At 41.1% G+C, this 17,781-nt stretch overlaps 1 protein-coding gene across 5 annotated transcripts in view; it reads left to right on the top strand.

Annotated features, from left to right (window-relative positions):
* Window positions 1-17,237, top strand: part of IL34 (interleukin 34) — a 144,940-nt gene extending 127,703 nt beyond the window's left edge. For 3 of the 5 annotated variants that reach the window (XM_030203600.1, XM_030203601.1, XM_030203602.1), the window contains exons 6-7: window positions 682-838; window positions 16,104-17,236. In XM_030203600.1, coding sequence (XP_030059460.1) covers window positions 682-838; window positions 16,104-16,117 — 171 coding nt within the window. In that variant the 3' untranslated portion in view covers window positions 16,118-17,236. Of the gene's footprint in view, window positions 1-681; window positions 839-16,103 lie in introns of those variants that run through there. The other 2 variants (XM_030203604.1, XM_030203603.1) reach the window with 2 other exon arrangements.
* Window positions 17,238-17,781: the final 544 nt, after the last annotated feature.

The raw sequence follows: 17,781 nt of genomic DNA, 5'->3' as shown, positions 1-17,781 counted from the left end.
TATTTATTTATTAGGATTTATTTACCGCCTTTTTGAAGGAATTCGCTCAAGGCAGTGTACAGCAAGAAGAAGTCAAATATAAGCAATAGACAATTGCAGCAGTAACAATATGCAAACAACAATGCAAACTCCCCTGTTACTAAGCCACATTAGCGGCTGCTGTGCGGCAGAGCCGACACAGCCCATTCAAAGTGAATGGGCTGTATCGTCAGCGCACGGCAGCCGCTAACGTTGTTTAGTAAACAAGGGGGGAAAGTGTGGCATAGTATACTACGTTACACAATACGTTATAAAATATTTTCATTGACAGCCTAGAGTATAAGCAAAGATGGAACATATAGATAGATAAGATAGAGTAACAGGAGTAAGAAAATAATGGGATTAATGTAAAGAAAGTTGGAAGTTAGGTCAGAAAGGTGCTTGAACATTATTTTAGCTAGGGTAGGAGTGGGTAAACATGTCCTTCTATGGTATGTGGTTTAATTTTCATTTAACTTTGTTACTAATGGGTCCATAAATACAATGAAATATATCAATGCCTCATGCTGCTATAGGATCTGCACTGTATAACTGTTGCTTTCATGGCCAAGATGTTCCCTGCATTTGCTAGAAGTGGAGGAGAAGTATAAAGTGCTCTGCTCATTTCCTGCTTTCCCATCTTTATAATTCCCTTACTTTCAGGATGATGTACTGGATACCTGGATACCTGGAGGTATCGTTCATGACATTATGTCCAGGCTACGAAGCCCAGAGGAAAAAAGACCACTGAAATCCGTGAAGCCCAAAACTTTACTAGATAACTGCTTCAAGGTTATGGACATGCTCTTCTCTGCTATATGTAAGTCCTGCTGTGGTGCAAGAGCTGAAGGGATGCAAGATGGAGTCTGTTAAATGTGGGTTGGTGGATGAGAATGTGCAGTGGCATTAATTTTAACAGGAACCTGGTTTAAACAAGGAGTAAAAAAAAAAGTTGGGGACTTGTTTGTAGAAAACCGTAAGGCCGCAGACACCAGGCCACGGTCTTTGTAAGTGAAAGGTCAACAAGGGACTTCAATTCCAAGTCCTAACTGCTGTGAGATTTCAGAATCTGAACATCATCAGCATATATATATGTGGAAAATCCAAGATCTTGCAAAAGAGTAGACAATGGAAGAAAAAAAAAAAGATTAATCAAAATGAGGCCCAAAATGAGTCCTTGAGGAACTCCACATGAAAGTGGACAAGAAAGGGATGCTGGAACATCAATCATGACTTCAAATGTGTGTGGCCCGAAAAATAAGACTGAAACCAATTCATGGGGGCACTCTCAAGTCCAGTATCATACAGATGTACTAACAAAAGTGAATGATCAACAGAATCGAAAGCATAGTAAGTGTAGCAGCATGACATCTCTGTCAGAGTCCAACAAAATCACAGTGTAGTTCAGTAGGGACAATAAAACAGTTTCCGTGCTATGGCCTTCTCAGAAACCACTTTTCTTAAGGTGAAAAGCATTAATATTTTCTCAAAAATGAAGCAATTGATGAAAAACAGCCTATTCCACCACCTTACCCAAGAAAGGTATGTTGGCTGTAGGATGAAAATTGGAAGGTGAAGATACATCCAAATTCTGTTTCTTTAGGAGAGGATGAATCCGTGAATGTTTTCATTGCCCTGGAACAAAGCCTATTGCAAGGCTAGAGTTAATAAAGTCCATAATGATGGGCAGTAAGGAAGTTGAACAGTCCTTAAGCAATTTTTCAGGAGCACCATTATGGATTGCTCCCAATGGTGTCATAGAATTAAGAAAACTTTGTATTCCTATTGAAGTAAGAGGCGTGAAGGCTAAAAATGTACTAACTGGGCCAGATGGATAAGGAACCATAGGCAGGGGAGAGTTCAGCGATAGTAGGTAGCAAGGGGGAACAGCAGCAAATTAATTTTTCCTGTAAAACAGAATGGAAAACTGTTGGTGTAAAATCAGATAATGAAGATAAAGATTTTTTTAACAACGCATGATGTCACTTTTTCTGGAACAATTGCTGTGGATAGCTAATAGATGAATACGTTTGTTTGATAATATAAGATCTTTCAGCCTGCTTTAGTAAAGAATTATACTTTTGACTCAAAGATTTACAAACATCCAAATCAGAGAAGGACTGGCCCTTTTTCCACTTCCTTTCCACTCTATGTATAACCCATAAGTGCATAACTTGAGTCTCATACCACAGTCTGGAGCGAGAGAGAATATTAGTAACCTGTGGAATTGGTATAAGAACATCGAGAACTGAACAAAGTGACAGTGAAAAAGTTGAGACTCAGCTTTCCATATCCAAGTTGCTAAAATGATATAATATGTGAATACTATATACCTTTACTGAGATCATGGTTTTTCCCAGGTTTATGAACACGAACATTGAGTTTTTGTTTTATCTGGACCTTTATAAAATAGACTTAATTTAGGTGCATTAAGCCCATTTATGAAAGGTGTCCTGTTATAAAATCCTTCTTATAAATCCTGCTTTAGGTGGGGAGTCTGTAATAGATGCAAATTCTGTTTACCTACATTGTAAGTCTGACATTGCAGGCACCTCTTTGTCTCCCCTCTACATATTTGTGGTATTTATTTTGCAACATTATGTATCCTTTATATCTGGTATATCCCTCCCCCCCCCCTTTTTTTTTTTTTATTAGCACATTCTTCAGTGTACATTGATGGTGCTCTGCCAATGTTTGTTCTTACTGACTTTAGGGCAGTGTTTCCTGCCTAGAAGACTGGTGGGATAAGAATGTTCACTGAAGCATAATCAGGGCAAATGTTGTTTTCACTTATTCAGTAGCATCGTACGTTGACAGTAAAGCACATGGATTATGGAAACAGAAGGACCTTCTTGAGGGCAGATTCGAATAGTGGGAAATACAGGTTTTGCTCATCTACTGCTCCACAGTCTGCTTCATAAAGCAATCAAGAAAAGGTGTACTGGAGCAAGGGCAATTCTAGTCACTTAGGGGGGTAGTTGTTAAGTTACAGGAAAAGTTGGTCTTTTACTACACTTAGTTTCCCACATGAGTGACTAAATAACCTGTAGTATCTCACTATCACAAGTTAGTCACTCCCAAAGTATATAAATAATGCTGCTTGCAGTCAACTTCACAAGTTGCGTTTTTCATACAGCTCAAGAGTATTAGTGAGTAAGCCACAGCCTGATTCTCCAGGACTGCATCCTAAAGGGCGCCCTCATATCAGATCCTCTATCCTGAAGTCCCCTCATATCACTTCCTCTCTCCTCAAAGGGGCCTCCTCATCTCAAAAGCCCCCTGCCCTCCTGTAAGGCTTTCCTTCAGCCTACCTTTACTAATCCCTGGAGTCTAGTAGGTATAGGATAGGAACAATCCCCAATCACTCCTGCGCTTGCTGCTGCTGGGTTCAAAAAGGCATTGATGACCCCTACCAGTACACTCACAGTACTACCTCTAGGGTCAAGCTACCGTGAGACTACTGTTAGTGTTTGCTGGTGCCATTTTGAATCCAGTGCCAGCAGGGGCAGGAGTGACTGAGAATCACTAGACCCCCTCCCCCACAGGACCCTAGGGATTAGTAAAGGTAGGCCTGAGGGGACATGTAGGAGAGTGTGGGGGCTGGCTTTGGAGGAGAGGGAGGATCTGATATGGGGGAGGCAGCAGTGGTAGGGGGCAAACTAATAGGTAACCCCTTTAAGAACTGGCCAAGGAGCATTGGGCTGTGGCTTTGCGACCTGATGCTCTTGGGCAGAAAAAAATAACACCTCCATTTAGCTGGCATTTTTTCAGAAATAAAGGGTCTTACCAGTGTTCACAACAAAGCACTTTATTGTATTTACATAGTAATGAGGTGCTTTGCATCTTTTATTGCTATGTATTAGCATGTGTTACAACATACATTGGACTAAATTCTATAAATAGCGCCCAAAAATAATGGTTAGTGCTATTCTATAAATGGCGCTCAACGTTAGGCACCGTTTCTAGAATTGCACTTAGCGCTGGGATCCAGACTACTTATAGGCACAAGCATTTACACCAACTTGAACCCTGGTGTAAATCCTCATGCCTAAATTAGGTGTGAATCCCCCTTATGCTATAATGTGCATGAATTGCAGGAATGCCTCTAATCCACCCATGACCCTCCCATGACCACTCCTTTTTTGGAGCCACGTGTAAATTTTACACACAGATCAAGGTGCATAAATTTGCCATGTAAATTTCAATTCATGCCAATTTGCACTGATAATTAATTGTTAGGGACTAGTTATTGGCGCTAATTGGCGTGTTAATCAATTAAAATGTGCATGCAAATTAGATGATGCCCAAATTTGCACACGATATGTAAAGTGCCATTTATAGAATTTGGGGAATTATGGCTCTAATGCACCTTAATAACTACCGACTGCAGAGTAATTTTCAAGCTGTTCAAAATGGAGCATGCATGGTGCTTTTTTAACCTGCTCTATTTGCACCAAGCTTCAAAGAGAAAGTGAACGGGTAAAGAGTAAGAGTAATGCATTTGATTTACTGCCTTTCTGAGATATAACCAAAGTGGTTTACATTTATTTATTTATTCATTCATTTAAAATGTTTATAGTCCATACATCATTCTAGGGGAGTAACAATAAAACATACACAATGAGCCAAATAAGACAATGCTAGACAATGACATTCAAACAATATTCTTATACACTCCAACCATGTTATCTTAAATTCTACAAGTAAGTGTTTAGTTATCTAAATTCTTACCATTCAAAACCAATGTTTTAGTGGTTAATCGACTATCTGTCTACAATTTAAAAACTTCAGAAAATAGAAAAGCTTTCAGAACTGGAGAAAATTCCTCATACCTTGTAGTTCCTGTGGAATAGAATTCCACAAACTTGCACCTGCAATATAAAATATACTCAACTGGTAGTCATCCAGTCCAATATGCTGAAAGGAAGGCACATCCAATAGCAACTTATTTGATGACCACAGTGTGCGGGCTGGACAATAAATAATAATAATTAATATGCATAAGACAGATTGTGCATAGAGTGGAAAAAGTGCATGTAAATTTATCTCCTGCATATTTTTTGTGGATATCCTGAAAACCTGACTGGCTAGGTGTGTCCCGAGGACTGGGCTGAGAACCCTTACTTTAAATACTAGCATCAGAACTTTAAATTGTACTTGACTTTTAACTGAGAGCCAGTGCAATTCATTCAAAATAAGAGTGAAATGATTGAATCTTGTATGTCCACGTGGCGGGGCATTTTCGAAAGAAACGTCCAAGTTGCGATTTGGACGTCTTTGCAAAACGGCGAAATCCAGGAGCGGGGAAACCCGTATTTTCGAAACAAGATGGACGTCCATCTTTCATTTCAAAAATACCGTCAGAGACATCCAAATCCTTAAATTTGGACGTCCCTAGACATGGACATTTCTGACTTTCGGCGATTTTCGAAACCAAAGACATCCATGTCAAAAACATCCTAATGCAAGCCATTTGGGCGTGGGAGGAGCCATCATTTGTAGTGCACTGGTCCCCCTGACATGCCAGGACACCAACCAGGCACCCTAGGGGGCACTGTGGTAGACTTCATAAAATGCTCCCAGGAACATAGCTCCCTTACCGTGTGCTGAGCCCCCCATAACCCACTACCCACAACTGTATACCACTACCATAGCCCTTATGGGTGAAGGGGGGCACTTATATATGGGTGTGGTGGGTTTTGGAGAGCTCGCTGTTTCCTCCACAAATGTAACAGGTAGGGGGGGTATGGCCCTGGGTCCGCCTGTCTGAAGTGCACTGCAGTATCCACTAAAACTGCTCCAGGGACCTGCATGCGCTGTCATGGACCTGAGTATGACATCTGAGGCTGGCGTGACATATTTTGAAAGATGTTTTTTGAGGGTGGGATGGGGTTAGTGACCACTGGGGGAGTAACGGGAGGTCATACCCGATTCTCTCTGGTGGTCATCTGGTCATTTCAGGCACCTTTTTGTGCCTTATTCGTAATAAAAACACGTGCAGGTGAAAATGTCCAATTGTTCGTCAGAGACGTCCTTGTTTTTTTTGATTATGGGTCAAAGACGTCCAAGTGTTAGGCACGCCCAAGTCCCGTCTTTGCTATACCTCCGACACGCCCCATTGAACTTTGGACGTCCTTGCGAAGGACTGCAGTTGGAGATGTCCAAAATCGGGTTTCGATTATACCGATTTGGACGTCCTTGAGAGAAGGACGTCCTTCTTCCGATTTATGTCAAAAGATGGACGTCCTTCTCTTTCGAAAATGAGCCCAATAGTAATCTAGTAGTTGCATTTTGTGCAGTTTGTAAAAATCTCATGGCACGGGTTGGTAAGCCCAGATATAGCCAATTACAATAATCAAAATATGATGCAATCATAGCTTGAATCACAGAACTAAAACTTTTGGATAGTAATAGACCTTTCAGTCTCCTGAGCACTGTCAGCTTAAAAAAAAAAAAATTCACAGTTTCTTTAAGGGCCTCTTTTATCAAGCTGCGTAGTGGTTCTCTCATAGCAATGCCAACAAATTTTTTGGCATTACCACACTGGGGACCTCTAGCGCGACTTGAGACAAGAGGCCTTAAGATGAGAAGAAAAAGATAGAATGAATCCAAAATTACTCCTATATAGCGTGCCTCTTGAACAATGGATATTTTGACATTATTAAATATCATTTCTTCTGGGCATGAATCAGTTTGACCAGAAAGAAACAATACTTGAATCTTAGTCATATTGGGCCCGATATTCAGAGCTATTTACCCAGCCAGGAACAGCTCTTGGCCGGTTAAATAGTGAATATTCAGTGCAAGATAGCTGGTTATTTCCGCTAACTGGCTCTGTCATGCGACTTAGCCGGTGAAGTACAAACATTCAGTGCTAAGTGGCTAAGTTTAACGGTTAAGATACATGGCATAAATAGCAGGCCTATCTTTAACCATTAACCTCAGGATTGTATATATCGCGCCAAAATGTTCTGAACGGAAATCGAAACATATTCCATAACAGTGCACGTAACCTATTTTAACAAGCTAATTAGTGCTGATAATTGGATTTTGACCAATTATCAGCACTAAATTGTATTAATTAGAATTTACACTCACTACTCACTAAGCATGTTCTGTAATGTAGTGTGCTTAAATATAAGTAGCATAGTTGAAAAGTGGGTGTGGTAATGGGCATGGAATGGGCGGTCGTGGGCATTTCTGAAATCTATATGCGTTGTTATAGAATACACCTGCTGTGTGTCTAATTTAGGTGTCAGGATTTATACCAGGTTTTACTTCGGGTAATTGACCACAAAAAATTTAGTTGCATGGACCAGCGCTTGGTGTATTATATAAACTGCATGGAAATTTAGGCTTATTTTATAAAGTACGCCTAAATTGAAGCGTACTTTATAGAATATACCTAAGCGAATTTCATTTTGGCGCCAAATTTTTAAGCATAATATATAGAATCTAGTCCTAAGCACTTAACCGGTTAGGTCTGAATAACAGCTTAACTGGTTAAGTTGTCACAAACAAAACTGAAACCGGATATTCAATGCCGGTCACTGGATATGGCCCGGCACTGAATGCCCAGGGTCAGCGCTAGCAGCGGCAGCTGACCGTGCTGCCTGCTGCTGGATGAATATCAGGTGGATCTAATTTAAGCCTAATTGCTTAAATTAATATGTGTAAGACTCAAGTATTGGACTCTATTTACTAAACTATGTTATAGCAATGTCATGTCAGGAATTAATCACTCCCAGAGTAGGGAGTAGTGTGTTCAGCAGGGTGCTTCCAAAAAACCCTGCAAAACGAGGAATATAGTGGAAAACAATCTTTATTCTTCAGGACCCGACACAGCACTGTGTTTCAGCAAAAAGTCTATGTCAGGGGTCTGTGTTCAAAATCACTGGAAGATATATAACAGCTCCCTGTGACCCTGGGCAAGTCACTTAACCCTCCATTGCCCCAGATGCAAAAAAAAAATTAGATTGTGAGCACACTAGGGACAGAGAAAGTACCTGTATATCATATGTACAGCACTGTGTATGTCTACTAGCACTATAGAAATGATAATAAGTAGTAGTAAGTAGGGTTGACTGTCCATATGCATCACGATTGCACTCTGTAGCCATCTGTCCCTCTGGGGGTTCACAATCTGTTCATAATCCTATAACAGTTGGGGTTAATAGGGCTGGATGGTAGTTGACATAAGCATTTGTGGAAACCAGCACGCAGGCTCTGGAACAAAGTTCTCATCATAGGTCCCCCTTGATAAAGAGGATAGGTAGACCTTTTGCACTGTGGCCCCAAAGAAGGGGCAGCAGCTACTGCTACCCTAAGTATTACAATGTCTGTGCCAACCAGCATGCAGCAGGAGTCCAGCCCCATATACTCCCTGCACACTTACACCCCATTTGCCAGACTACCAGACTACACACAGCTAATTTAAGTAAAGGTTAGTTGTCTTACACTAGCCACAAATATGGGACCAACCAGCTGGTGTTCCTAGGCAGTGCCCAGACTAAACTTTACTCTGTTCAACATGCTGCCTTGTCCACCACCAGCATGGCTGAAGTCTTAGGAAGATGCACAAACAGCTGCTTCCTAGCTACATTTTTTAAAAATGGGATGGGACTTGATATACCACCTTTCTGTGGTTACAATCAAAGTGGTTTACATTTTATATACAGGTACGTCTTTTGTACCTGGGGCAGTGGAGGGTTAAGTGACTTGCCCAGAGTCACAAGGAGCTGCAGTGGGGATTGAACCCAATTCCCCAGGTTCTAAGGCCCCTGCACTCACCACTAGGCTACTCCTCCACTCCGTGATGATTCTCATGGTAAATCAAAGTGTGGTAAAAGCCCACCTTTTTTGCATCTTGCTTACTACCCTCTAAAACTTACTAGAAGGGAACTCTCTATGATCTGTGTTTCATGTAAGAAGGTAAATTTGGTAGGTAAAAGAACAGTGGGAAGTGGATAATGGCTCTCCATGGACAAACCCAACAGACTTCAAAAGTTTAAAAGAGCAATGTTTATTGGTGATAGAAGACTCGACACAGCACTATGTTTTGGCCAAAAGGCCTGCCTAAAGAGTCTTGATACTGATCTGGAGAATCAAAACATCTGATGAGTCAATCTACCAATAGGTTAATATATCTAATGGTGTTGGAAAAAGTGGTCTTGAAAAAGATCTTTGGATAATCCTATGCGAACGCAGTGGGGCTCTCCAAGCAATAAGTAGACACCAACCTCTAGGGTAACCTTCAACCCCAACTAATGAGGGGGGCTGCTACACAAACTTAAAAAGAAACTAGACATCAGTATTTACACCTGCTCTGAAGCAGCTTGTTTGGACCTAAGTGATTGAGGGGACAATTGTGTTTTCCTCTCTGGTGTTAAAAACCCACCTCAACAAAAAAGTCAATTGACTCTTCCTTTCTGTCACTTATGTATATAAGTGCTGACACTATAGGTTATGAAATTGGCAATTGCACATTCAAAACCCTGAATTATGCTGTTCTTTTTTTTTAATGTGCTATCTCTGAAATGGCTGTTTGCACTGTATGTGCTGCAATCTACACTTATATTTCATGGCATCCTTATGTGTGTTTTAACAAAAGGCTCCATGCTCAGCAAGCCTTTTGTAAAATAGTTGTGCACATCCTGACCTGGGCATCTCAATTAGGATCTAGAAACTCTATGTAAAATCAGGCTTAAACTCCCATATTCTATATAGCATGACTTACGTTGTGCGTGCAAATCCAGTCATAGTCTGGATTATCAGTGCTGATAATTGCCATTTAACAAGCAGTTAACACTAATTGGCTTTAATTAAAATTTACATGCAGAACTGTCTACGCGTATTCTGCAATGTGATGCACATAAATTCCAAGTCGCATAGTTGAAAAGGGGGTGTGGCGATAGGTGTGGAATGGGCGGGTCATGGATGCTTCTCAAATCTATGTATGTTGTTATAGAATACACCCAGTCCACGCCTAATTAGGCATCAGGATTTACACTGCTTTACTTAGCATAACTGCCCTCGACTAAATTTAGCTGTGCAGATGGGTGCTCGGCTTATACTATAAACTGTGTGGACATTTAGGCCTATTCTATAAAGTACGCTTATATTTAGGCATACTTTAGAGAATATGCCTAGATGTATTTTTTTTTGCACGGATTTTTCAGGTGCCATATATATTCTAGCCCAAAATGTGCAACCCAATGCACATTTGAAAATAAAGAGCTGTACTGTATGCAAAGCAGCTCATTATTTTGCATGCTAAATGAATAAATTAATTTGCATTAAACTTAGCAGTTTTATTCATAGAAACATAGCAACATCTTCAGAGAAGGTGTTAATACCTAAGAATATCTTCCCAGGGATAAAGTAATAAGGGCTTGTGAAGATACAAAAATAGCTTCCCCCCCCCCCCCCCCCCCCCCACTAACCTGATCCCTTATGAAATAAAGAGCTCCCACCCATATTCTCCCAATTCATTGTTAAAACAATGAACCCCATCCCCTGGAACCACTCCCTACCTTTCTGATCCATAGTTAAAAAAAGATCCTACCTCCTCCCCATTTGCCCTGCTTCCCAACCTAGACATCTACTGGAGTACCCCTGGGACCTAAAAGGGGGCAAGGACAAGTTCTGGTCATTGTTGCCCCAGTGGTTCAACTTTCAAAAAATAGCAGTAATCTTGCTGTACTACCACTAAGAGTCAGGCTGCCTGAATTCCATAGTAAAATTTCCTGTGGTAAAATAGTATGCAAATGTATAGGGAGCGTATATTTGCTGAACCTGGCCAAATGGAATTCCTTAAATGTGGATAAAACATATGTGCATTATAAAGGCGATTTTAGAAGAGTTCTGCACTATTTACATGTGTAAAAAGGGAAAGGGACTTGATATATTGCCGTTCTGTGGTTACAGTCAAAGTGGTTTACATTTATATACAGGAACCTATTTTGTATCTGGGGCAATGGAGGGTTAAATGACTTGCCCAGAGTCACAAGGAGCTACAATGGAAATTGAACCCATTTCACCAGAATCAAAGCCTGCTGCACTAATGCACTAGGCTACTCCTCCACTTCATGGATATGCATGTGCAAATTGGGAAGCATGTTTGTTTATTTATTTTATCTATTTTGATATTTATACCCCACATTATCCCAAACATACTTGTGTTTGATGTGGCTAACAGTAAATAAACAACAAACAAGGTTTAAAAAGCCATAAACAAAATATCAAATATAGACCATTGATGGCCAGTTGCAATCTAAGATACTCCATCAATGGACAGAAACTTCTCAAAGAGGAGAATTTTCAATCTTTTGCGAAATACCAAGTAATCGATTGCCATTGGCTGTGAATTCTACCACGTAGAACCCTGGTATTTAAAGTCAGCAGAGTGAACTGACTTATAATGCACTCTCCTCTGATTCTAGGGACTACCTTAGACTTTATCTTCCAGAGTATAAGTTATATTGCGTATGGGAAGAGTTATTAAGGGCTACATACAATCCAGTGTCATGACATATAATATTTGAAATACAAATACACATAATTTTAAAATAACCCTGGCTTTAATGGGCAACCAGTGCAGCTTGCATAATAATGGAGTGGCTCTATCAAAACATGATGCCTTGAGGACAAACCTAGCTGCAGTATTTTGGGCCATTTTAGGACACCCTCTTTACATCCAGCATGTATGGAATTGCAGTAATCAAACTGAGTTAAAACCAAGGATTGAACTAGCAGTGTAAAGATGTCAAGTGAGAAATATGATCTGATTCTCCTCAGCTTCCAAAGAGACTGAAGAATTTTAGAAAAGGTGCTACGTGTATGTATATATGCCAGTGGCACATATAGGATTGAAGGAGGCCTGCCATGGGTGTGGTTTGGGTGGAGTTACAAGGTATATGTGTATTTCATATTTTAGAATGGCAATACAGGCATATCCAAGAAAATGTTTCCATTGTCATTTACACCTGCTTTGAGTTGTGTGTAATTGTTGACTAACATTTTGTTTGGATCTGGGGTTTGGAGAAGTACTTGAGTGGAGAATTGTGCTTACAACTCTGGCATTCAATACAACCCTGAATTGCCAAAAATTTAGTTTTGGAGGATGACTTTATAATATTCTTCCCATTGATGTGCAGCTTGCCAAAATCTGCCACTATATGTATAAGTAGCAAAACAGAGATCCCCACACTCTTCACTCCACTCCTCCACCCCTGCCATCTACCAGCTCGTCAGGGGCAGGGACAAGCCCTAGTTATTTTTGTCCCAGTGTTTCCATTTTCAAAAACAGCACAGCCAGGACTCTAGCAGTAGTCTTGTGGTACTACTGCTAGGAGTCAAGCTACGTGAATGAAAAGGCGGTTGATAAATCCAGTTACTAAATTAAATTCTAAGTGAAAGTAAATGCTATTTACAGATGTAAAGCCCTGAGTGATGCTGCTCTGTTTTTGAGTGTTTTCTTTTGTAAGATAGCTTTTTCTAATGTGTACCCTACCCGATACACTTGCTTCTTTGTCAGTTCTGTTTGTATTTTAGAAAAGACTCTGTGTTTGTTGTGTCTGTTCTAAACTACTAAGGGGTTTTTTTTACTGCATGGACCTAGATGTCAATTTTCCTACCTAAAAACAACAAAAGGGGGAAACCAGAACTTCTACAAAACACAAGCAAAAAGCAAAGGGGTAGAAGACACCAAATGCTGATCCAAGGATGGCCAAGTGTCCATAGTCTCCAATAGCTTTCCAAAAGCAACAGCTTATTCTGCAAAGATGAAATACAAGATGCATTGACTCTTTTGATCAGAATTTTCCTACGTAGACATCTCATACAAAGTTCTCCCTTATACTTTTACTACTGCTACTATTTACAGGAGCAGGTCAAGGCAAGAGACCACCTGAGGCAGGGTTGAGATGTGGCTCCCCCCTCCAAGCCAAGTTATGCAATCTCCCCTCTTCCTTCCTCCACCCCCTTCCCCGAGTTTACCTTGTTTCTCCATTTCCCAAAAGCTGGCAGCAACAGCACCTCTGAGGAAACAGGAAGATACATCAGAGAGGTGGGCAGTGGCGGCAAGGCAGCATATGAGAATTGCTACCACCACCACTTTTTAAAAAATGTAAAAATAAGGTAAATGCATGAAACAGGGTGGAGGAAGGAAGAGGGAGATGTTTCCAGAAAAGTTCTGCCTCAGTCCCCTGCCTCTGTTGGCCTAATGGCAGGGCTGCCCCTGACTACTTACCAGGGGCGTATCTGCGTGGGGCCACAGGGGCCTGGGCCCCCGCAGATTTCGCCCTGGCCCCCCTCCCCGCCGTCAACCCTCCCCCGCTGCTTACTTTTGCTGGCGGGGGACCCCAACCCCCGCCAGCCGAGGTCCAACCCACAATCTCCATATTTCGTCTTCCTCCGTGGCCATGTGCTTCAAGGAAGTAACGCTGCAGTGCTGATTCGTTGAATCCAGTTCGGCATCTGACGTCGCAGCGACGTCAGACGCCGAACTGGATTCAACGAATCAGCACTGCAGCGTTACTTCCTTGAAGCACATGGCCACGGAGGAAGATGAAATATGGAGATTGCGGGTTGGACCTCGGCTGGCGGGGGTTGGGGCCCCCCGCCAGCAAAAGTAAGCAGCGGGGGAGGGTTGACGGCGGGGAGGGGGTGGAGAGAGGCGGCGGCAGCGGGGGGGGGGGAGGGAGGCAAAAATGTGCCCCCCCTCTCTGGCTCTGGCCCCCCCTACCGCCGGATTCCAGATACGCCCCTGCTACTTACCATTTCTATAGGTGTGCTAGATGTACACAAACAAGTCAGTTCCTGCTTGACAGACAAACAGGACAAATAATGAGTTAGGAAATTTCATGTATCATTCGAATGATTAAAACAACATGGGTACTAAACAGGTGAATAAGCTGCAACAGTCTATTGGTTGGCTGTGCACTGAACCGATGATAAGACATACACTCCTGGATTCTATATATGTCGCCCAAAATTGAGCACTGATCCGAGATGTGCACCCAATTAAATTAGCTAAGGAGCCATTTAGTGCTAATAATTGGGTGCTACTTAGCACCAGTTTGGTCTTGGGTGCACATTTTGCTACACACTACCTATAACAATGTGTGCTCAAATCCTATAGCACATAACCAAGAAGGGGAGGTGTTATAAAATACCGGGGATGCGTGCCCAAATTGGGCACTGGGAATTATATCTGGTTTTTCAGCAAGTGTACTGTAAGTCCTGGCACCAAACTGAGCGCCAAAATTGACATGCAGTGCCATTCTATAATGGGCGCTCATCTTTGAATGGCCATTGTAGAATAGTGTTGAGTACTGAATTTTTTCGGTGCCAATTTTTCAGCACCATTCACTAAATCTAACCCATAGTGCAGTGATTCTCAAACTTGGTCCTGGAGGCATCCCGGCCAGTCAGGTTTTCAGGCTAAGCACAATGAATATTCATGAGGGATTTGCATGCAGTGGAGGCAGCACATGCAAATCTCTCGGTGTGCTTCCAGGACCGGGTTTGCGAACCACTGCCATAGTGCATTTTACATTAGCACTTTTATGTGGGGACTAAATGGCTCTGGTACTTTTATTTCTCTGCTTCTGGTTTTGTGTTTTAACTAGATTATATCTCTCCCTATTTTCTCAGATAAATGACATTGAAAATTGTCCTAATGTCTATGTACTATGATCCTTAATGCATACACATTAGCATTACCACCAGATCTCCTTATAGTGCTAATGTTGATATAAATTTTTATGCAAATAATGCCAGAGATGTACGTTCAGGAGAGGGTTAGAAAACATTTCCTATTCTGTGGAACATACTTCCACTGGAAGTGAGCCAGGAACCTAATTTCCTAAAATTAGAAAAAAAGGTTAGGGCGCCTTTATTTCCAGTTAATTGCTAAACCCTGTTTATATATAATAAATATAAACCACTTTGGTTGAACCACAGAAAGGCAGTATATCAAATCTACTACTCTTTACCCTTGACCCTTTAAACCCTGTTTGTGTGTGAAGGATGACTGCAGAAAACTCTGTTGAGTGGCTGGGCATGATGAATTGAGAAATTAGGATTATTTCCTCAGAAGTAGAGAGTATTAGGCTATATAATGGATTATATCTCTGAATTGTGCCCCACTACCCATTTTTTCCTGTATTTGGGATAGTGATGGGAGAGTCATTTTATTCAGATTGTTTCCCAGTTGACATTTTAATATTTTTAAGGTACCTGTTTATTAAAAATTGTATATTTATGCTGGCATAAATGTGTTTCATGGGGTTCAGGGAGGCAGTATAACGGTTAAGTAAAAAAAAAAAAAAAACTTTTTTAACATGAGGCTTTTAACTACATATCAGGTGGTGTATAATTGTGCCAGTACCAAGTAGGCCTCTGGCCCTGAACTCTTGCACACTCAGGCCCTGTTATGAGATGAGAGTCTCACTCTCTGTCTGTCTCTCTCTCCCAACCCAACATGAGCGCTTTGAGGGTAGTTTTTTGTTTTCTGTTACGACAATACACGCTTCCCAAAAAAATGTACTCACCTCTCTATGGAAAAACTCCAGCCTTCACCAGCAGTAGGGAGTCATTTTCCTGCCTGATAGTCTGGTGCCAAATTACTATTTAGAGGGGAGCTAGCCAGATCTCAGAGGACCGGATGGGAGGAACCTTTGCTGGGGGATGGGAGGAGAGAAAAAGGCCCCTTCCTCGACTGCTCTTCCCTGAGCCAGATCCCATGCAATCTGTGTTATCCACTCACATTTCTCAAGGCTGGCATCAGATCTGACATGGATGTATTCATCTTGCATGACCGTTTTAAGACTGTTGCATTGTGAATCTCATTAGTTTTCTACATACTGCATTTAACTGAGATATAATACCTGCTGCTAATCAGGCTGGTTAATACATGAACCCCTTACTTAGGAATGGCGTTATAAAATATGACCAAGCCCATTATTGGTTTTGTTGTATATTATATTAAAATGAAACTGTACCATTTTTAAAAATAATGCTTAATCTCATTTCTCTCTTCTTTATTCTTTCTTTTCTTTTTTCTTGTTCTCTTTCTTCTTTAGGTAAATTACATTGAGTTGCCACTGTGGAAGAAGAATGTTAAATGTGACTACTTTTTCTGTGCTGTCCTTTATATCCATCACTGCAGCTTTTAATTTACAAATTGTTCCTGCCTTCTCCCTTTGGCTATGTATGGTAACAGCAGCTGGGACTTTTAGCTTTCATGCTTGTGTTCTATCTCACACGCTCCCTTGACCCTTCAAGATGTATGCTTCATCCTTCTTGGTATACTTTGGAGTGGAGGAGTAGCCTAATGGGCCAGTGCAGCAGGCTACAAACCAGGGAAGCCAGGTTCAAATCCCACTGCTTCTTCTTGTGATTTGGACAAATCACTTAGCCCTTTATTGTTTCAGGTACACACCTAGATTGTAAGCACTTTGTAGACAAGAAAATACCTATTGTACTTGAAAGGAACTCATCTTGAACCAATGAGAAAGGCATCAACTAAATCCAAATACTTTATGAGAGGCAGATTAGGGGGTGGCAAACAGAGAAATCCCCTGCCCCCCTCCCCCACAATGCTGCAGGGTGCCTCAAGCTGAAGGAGACGTGGGCTGCAGGCAGGCTTTGGGACCCCTCCTTGGATTCTGCCCTGGGCTCCTGAATATAACACTAATCCTGCTGCTTTTCCTGTTCAGTCATTAATCTGAACCTAGAGCCTGAGACTAAAGAGAAGAAGAGACAATATAAGATCCATCAGGATTCAAATGGATATTCTTCTGCAAAGAAAATGCAAAAAATGAAAGAGGAGTCAAAACTCCCCAGTACGGAAAATATGCACTTTGAAATGTATGCTTATTCCCAGTGCAGACATGTCAAATTAATGCCATTTCATGTGTTATTGTGTGTACATTTGCCATTGCCAGTAAAACATAGAATGCTTTCTTACACTAGTGTGTTGTGCAGCTTCATTACTGATGTTGGTTGGAGCCTGAACACAAAAGATTAGTCTTGAATATTGCACAAACTCATTACCATAACCTTTATTTCCTTCTTTGCAAATAATTACAGGTTGCAAAGTGTAGAAAGAAAAGTGTTGTTTGAAATTGGGGCTACAGTTATTTTGGCTGGTAAGCATCTGTAAGGAAGTGAAAATTTTGCAACAGTTCAAAATGGAGTTGCACACATTATCCCCAAGTTTCTGTATACTGTGACTTGAGTTGCATGCACAAATGAGGTCGTATTCTGATTAGTGTGCACAACTTAATTATCTTAAGCCAATTAGTGCCAATAATTGCCACTTAAGCAATTATATTAATTGCCATTAATTAGAATTTACATGTACAACTTTCTAAACTTCTTTTTTAAAGTGATTCATGTAAATTCTAAGTTGCAGATTGGAAAAGTGGACGTGGTATGTGCAGGTTGTGGGCATTTCTAAAAACTGTGCACACTGTTACAGAATACACCCGCTCTGCACCTAACCTTGCCGTAAATGCCCATGATCAAATTTAGTCATGCAGACGGGTGTTAGACATATTTTATAAACCGTGCCTTACTTTAGGCATAGTTTATAGACTACACCTAGGCATATTTTTTTTCAGCGATGATTCTTAAGGTGCCATATGTAGAATCTAACACTATACTTTTGATCCTAAAAATCTGTCATTGTGGGCTCAGCCCTGTAATTATGTTCCAGAAGCTTGATCTTAAGTACATGAGAAGGAGGGCAACTACCCT

Source organism: Microcaecilia unicolor, chromosome 5 (genome assembly GCF_901765095.1).
Source record: "Microcaecilia unicolor chromosome 5, aMicUni1.1, whole genome shotgun sequence".
NCBI lineage: Eukaryota > Metazoa > Chordata > Amphibia > Gymnophiona > Siphonopidae > Microcaecilia > Microcaecilia unicolor.
Note: the sequence above shows the minus strand (reverse complement) of the source record. Positions and strands in the feature narration are given on the sequence as shown.